Source organism: Poecilia reticulata, linkage group LG18 (genome assembly GCF_000633615.1).
Source record: "Poecilia reticulata strain Guanapo linkage group LG18, Guppy_female_1.0+MT, whole genome shotgun sequence".
In the NCBI taxonomy this organism is placed as follows: domain Eukaryota; kingdom Metazoa; phylum Chordata; class Actinopteri; order Cyprinodontiformes; family Poeciliidae; genus Poecilia; species Poecilia reticulata.
The window spans coordinates 943,719-949,401 of record NC_024348.1 but is presented as its reverse complement, the minus strand read 5'-3'; the positions used below and the strand labels follow the sequence as shown (position 1 = coordinate 949,401).

Below are 5,683 nucleotides of genomic sequence, written 5' to 3'. Positions count from 1 at the left end.
GAATCAGACATTGTGTTGGCCCATTTTACAAACATTGATTGATGACCATACCAGTAGACCAGAATTCTAATTAGATATTTGGGTACACCTCTTGAAGGACTCTGAACCTCCAAGAAAATATGTCTCCCCACCTTATGCATGAAATCCCAAACATTAATATGAATTTCTTTGCTGCTTAAGTTGTTTTAAATTCAACCCCGTAACGGGACAATTTCATTCCTCTATCAGTATAACTGCATAACATAATTAAACTAATTCTTCCAGCTCCTTTGAGATCACCTGTCCCTTGATTAAAATAACTATTTGTAAGTCTATTTTATTTTATTCTGAATCATAATAATTAGACTGATAAGTAGAATATGGCAACTTGATGTAAAAGCGCTTCTCATAATTCATGAAAATACACTTAAAAATAAAAATTAAATCAGGCTTTTTTATGTTTTTTAATCATTCTTTAAACTTTGCATCCAGTCCAACAAATTTTAGTCTAATATTTGCTGTTGTTATAAAAAAAATCATAATGTATTGTGTTACAGGGTTGAACCCATTGTAAAAGTTGACCAGACTGTTACGGGGTTGAACACACCGGCTGGCTTAACAACTGGCTGTTTAAACAAAACTATTGTTTTTGTAATGGGGTTGAAGATTTTTTCTAAAGTATTCTAAAAAATGTTTATATTAGTAGAAATAGCTTGCAGTTACTGGCTATTTTTATTTGTTTTATATTCACTGAAAAATGAACATTGGTCAGAGTGGACATGCTCATTTGGCTGACTTCTATACTTCAACAGCCCATAAATTTTTTCAAAACATAATTTATCAAATATATTTGTATGTTATATTATCAAGACACATGGATATTTCCACTTCTTGATTTTCTCAAAAAAATGTGGGATAAACTTGTGGGACACAAAATGCACCGAATTCAAAGAATGATCCAGCTGCTGGTAGTCCCCCTGCAGACATTCAGGGGCCCCTATGAATGGTTGAATTGTAAGACAGGCTAAAACTGTCTTTTGTGCTGTGAGGTAGCAGCAGAATAATCAACGCTCTAGTACTAAACGTAACTGTAGTAAAGTACACCAGCCATGATGCTTGTCCCTTCTTCTTTATTCATCTTCTTTTCTACATAGATCTCTGTACAACTCTTTACTCACGCTACCTGGTGGCATTGTGGCAACATTGTGAACACAACATTTTCCCTTTTTGTAAAATGACTTACTTGTATAACAGAAGAATACGAGTTTCAATGTAAATAAGAAACATTGAGTGAACATCTTGAAACAACCTGTAAATATTAAGATAAAATTTATGTTACCTTAGCAGATAGCATACGCAATAGCAATATCAATATCAAAATCAAAATTTAACAGAAAACTTCTGTAACCAAAATATTGTAATATCAGTATTTGCGGTCAGACAAAGCCATAAACAGATATGCTGTATATATTTTTTTCTTCTCTTAACACATTAATAATTAACTTTTACTATCAGCACAAGAGGAACAGATTATTTTCAAAACAACCAATATAACAGCGTAGCAACTTATCTTTAGAAAACATTTGCATAGGGTGCTGTGGTGGCGTAGGGGCAAAGAATATTATTTAACATTAAAGTTATTTAAAATATTGAATATGATTTGACATTTTAATAGAGGGTAGTGTGTCTCATGTAAAAGCATGAATTACCACTTTTTGGTATCAGTTGGTCACAAGGCGAGGCATGTTTGGTTCGGAGATTTGTTGACAGTCCCTAAGTGAACCTCCAAGCGCTTGAGGAGGGAGCTGGAGAACAGCTGGCCAAAATTAGCGTTCATAAATCGGATCAACCTTGAGCTAAACGCCGCTTGCTCAGCGGATATTGGAATATCCAACTCGAAACTAACTTCTCTGCAGTCAGTAATACAATAAAACCACCGGGATAAAGTTTGTTTTGGTATGTAACCTGCAAAGATGCACCGAGTGACTGGACCTAAACGCCCCACAACGTCTGACGCAGTGACGTTGGTTCCAAAACTCTACTGACCAATGAATAGTAGAGGAGCTAGATATAGAAGGCAGCTCTTCTCATTAACATAGTGAAAAAGAATAAGCAGAAAAAGAAGAAGGAAAAAAAAGACAAAACAAAATATCTACTTTTCTTGACAAAAACGCATGTTTAGGGGAAATGAAAAAGAAAATATATACGTTACTTGACGGAAACTCATGTGTAAGGAAAAGGAAAAAATATATATATATTTATGCTTTTATTTCTTATTATGTCAGTTTTGGTCCTCCATAGTTGCTTGCATCAGCTATGATAAAAGCTGTTACTTGCTGCGCTTATTGTGCCGAGGTGTTGACTCATGTCACAAATGTGCGTCAACACTGTGACCAGAATCGGCTTGTTCTTCTTGGAACAAGCCGATTCTTCTGACCAGCTCTTTACTATTAACGTTAGGACTGGAGTCTCACTGAGAACCGTTCTGTTCTTTGTTTTTGTAATGCTCAGTGCACACTGCAGTATCTATTATTATTTTACTTTATTAAAATACATATTTATTTAATAATTGAATAAATAAAATACAAGAATGTAAGATCACACAGAGCGTATGCTCATTGCACTTTGATTATTTTCATCACCTGCCATCGGTGTGCTACCTGGTTTCAAGCAGCAGGAGACAGAGTGACAGTGGTGCGCTCCTTTTGTTTGGTTACTTCTTGCTTGTTTCTCTTTGGTCAGTGCTCATAGTTGAGCATTGTTTACCATTGGTGCATGGTCATGATTGTTATGTTTCATGATTCAGTCAGTGGTGGTTTCTGACATTGGCCATATGAGCAACTACCCAGGACTTTATCTTGGACCTCCGCAGATTGTGGCACAGAGATTGAAGCAAAACAGAACAAAAAAGAACTTAAATTGATAATTATTCATTTAAGCTCTAAGCATTAATATCTAGGTGTTTTTATATGAGAATGTGGATCTTTCAGATCAATTTTAGAAGCAATTTTTAATCATATTTCACATTTTATTGTCATGCAGCGCAGGGTGCTGGTCTTGGTCTTGACTTGGTCTTGGGTTGGGTGGTCTTGACTACAACACTGCTTGTAGTTGAGGATGTGTCAGATACAAGTAGGAGTGTAATGTTTTGATAAGTGTGATGCATGCCATTTCTTACCATCAACCAACAAATAAGTACACAGACCTATTTTCTTCTTAACAGTCCCTGGCTGAAAGTTGTGTGGATGTGCTTTTGGCACTTGAGTCGGCTTCCTTACAGTTGTTTCTCTTCTTCAAAAAGCAGAGTGCATGCATCCCGACTTGAGTCTGTGTATGACTGCATTTTCGCCTGCTTGGTGAAACTCTATGGTGGAGTGAAGCTGTATTAGTGAGTGTAGGTCGCTGAAGTGCTTTTTGAAGCTAGGTGAAGTCTGGATCTGATGCTGATGCATTGTTCAGCCATTTGCTGCTCTTATATAAGGTCTGCTTACTGTCTGTTGACATTTAAAGTTTGCACACAGCACATAAGTCAAAAATTAAACAAACAGTCCATTCATTTGCTGCTGTTCTGAAGTGTAACCTCCGTTCTGCAACTTTTGAACAGTTTGTTTAAGTCAGGGGTGCCAAAAGGAGGTCTCTGCAACTGTGCTTTGAGTTGGAGATGGAACAGGTTCCATTTTTAACCCAGGAACACTCCTACGCAGAAGTATTCATACCATCTGAACATTTGATCACATTAGAGCCATTGACATGGATGGGTTATATTGAAATTTAATGACAGTAGGGGTGCACCTATTGCAGTTTTCTGGCCAATCATTGATCTTTAAAATAGATGAACTTCACCAATATTCACCAAAATATATTACGCTGAGAGGTATATCCCAAAATATTTTTAGCTGGCAATGCAGCCAAATGTGGTGGAAACATGCATTGCTCCAGCATTCCAGACTTTTCAGACCTTCATTTACTAAAAAACTAATTGTAATCTATGCATCGGTTTTTTTTCTTTCACTTCATCAATATACACTGCTTGCAGTTAGTCTGTCACATGTAATCCACATAAAAGAGTTCAGAGTAGGGATGAGTGATATATAGTTAAAGTTTTATCTCAATATTTTGTGATACTATTGTGATGATACTAAAAGTGGCAATAAGAACTAGTCACTACTTATTTTTAGGTAACTGTCTTGCTGAAATGGCAATAATGTCCCCAGAAACAGAAATACTGCTCTTGAAAAACATTCCCATATGATACTTTAGGACACCAGTCACATAAAAAAAAGTGATTTATATCACTAAGCTGTGCACAATAAGTGCATTAATCATATTTTTCTATTTATTGATACTCTGACTGAACTAGCAGTTGAGAAAATCGTAACAATAAGAAATCCTGACAATATGGGCAGTATGGGTCTGACAATATGTCCTAAACATCATAATATGGAATTTATTGTGATAACAACAAATAAGAAAGAAATTTATCGCAATAAATGATAAACAATGCAATAAATGCCCAAATGTAGTTCAAGGGACATGAACACTTTACAAGTTCCGTACTTAACTTAATAGCTATTAGAATTGGTCATAAATTGCACCATACCATGTTGTGAAAGAGCATTATGTTTGGGACCAAAGTAACCTCACTTCATACTAACAAGATGACTTGTGGAACTTCTGCCTCCCTAGGACCCAAGATTCAACGCAGAAGTTGACCTGATCACAGGCTACAAAACCCAAAGTATCCTTTGTCTACCCATCAAGAATCACAGAGAAGAGGTGAGATAGTATATACTTACACTCTGTTCAATCCTTTCTGTCACTGATGATCTAGAAATCAGATGCTGTGCCACAATTTCAGCAACCTAGCTGTGGATTTTAAGGTGAATAATGTGGAGGTTGTCCTTCTCTTTCTTTATAATTACCAATGACCAATGATTGGAGCACGGGGAACCTTTGTGGATCTGCATGATCGTAGTCCATGCAGATATAATACTGGCTTTCCACTGGACTGTTACACTGGTGTTTTCAACAGTTTTCATGTTATGTGAAAGATGAGTTGTGCAAGTTCTTGAGATTTGAACCTGTTAATTAGTTTATTTTCTTCTTAGTATAACAGTTTGGGTCCCAGAGGGACATGGTCAAATGCCTTCTCCAAGTTCACAAAGAACATGTAGACTTATTGGGTGAACTCCCACACACCCTCCAGGACCCTGCTGAGGGTGTAGAGCTGCTCCAGTGTTCCACAACCAAGACAAAAACCACACTGCTCTTCCTGAATCCGAGGTTTGACTATCCAACAGACCCTCCTCTGCAGAACCTCTGATTTCAGGGCTGTGCAGAGACCATTAAAGGGGCAGGTGCTCAAAAAAAAAAAAAAAGGGCACATCCAAACGTATTTTAGGACAGAAAGTTAACAAAGCCACACAGCTTTTAAAGTTTAATAAACAATGATAAATTACAAAATTGTGAGATACACAATCAAAGCTAACGAACATCTCCATATAGAGCATAACACTATGCCTATGTAAGATATTTTATTAGTAATTTCTTTCTGCAGGTCTATTTTGTTATAGGAAAGTTTTGCAATATTCAAACCCACAATTTAGCAAGATATGTAAATCAGAGCTGGACCACCAGACATATTTTGTCTTTACAGAATTACACTATTAAAATATAAACAAGGGTACAAAGCAACCTTTTAGTG

At 36.4% G+C, this 5,683-nt stretch overlaps 1 protein-coding gene across 3 annotated transcripts in view; it reads left to right on the top strand.

The window, feature by feature from the left end:
• pde5ab (phosphodiesterase 5A, cGMP-specific, b) overlaps positions 1-5,683 on the top strand; it is a 156,278-nt gene that overhangs the window by 54,205 nt on the left and 96,390 nt on the right. For all 3 annotated transcript variants that reach the window (XM_017310574.1, XM_017310572.1, XM_017310573.1), the window contains exon 4: positions 4,666-4,755. In XM_017310574.1, the coding sequence (XP_017166063.1) occupies positions 4,666-4,755 (90 nt within the window). The remainder of the gene's footprint in view (positions 1-4,665; positions 4,756-5,683) is intronic.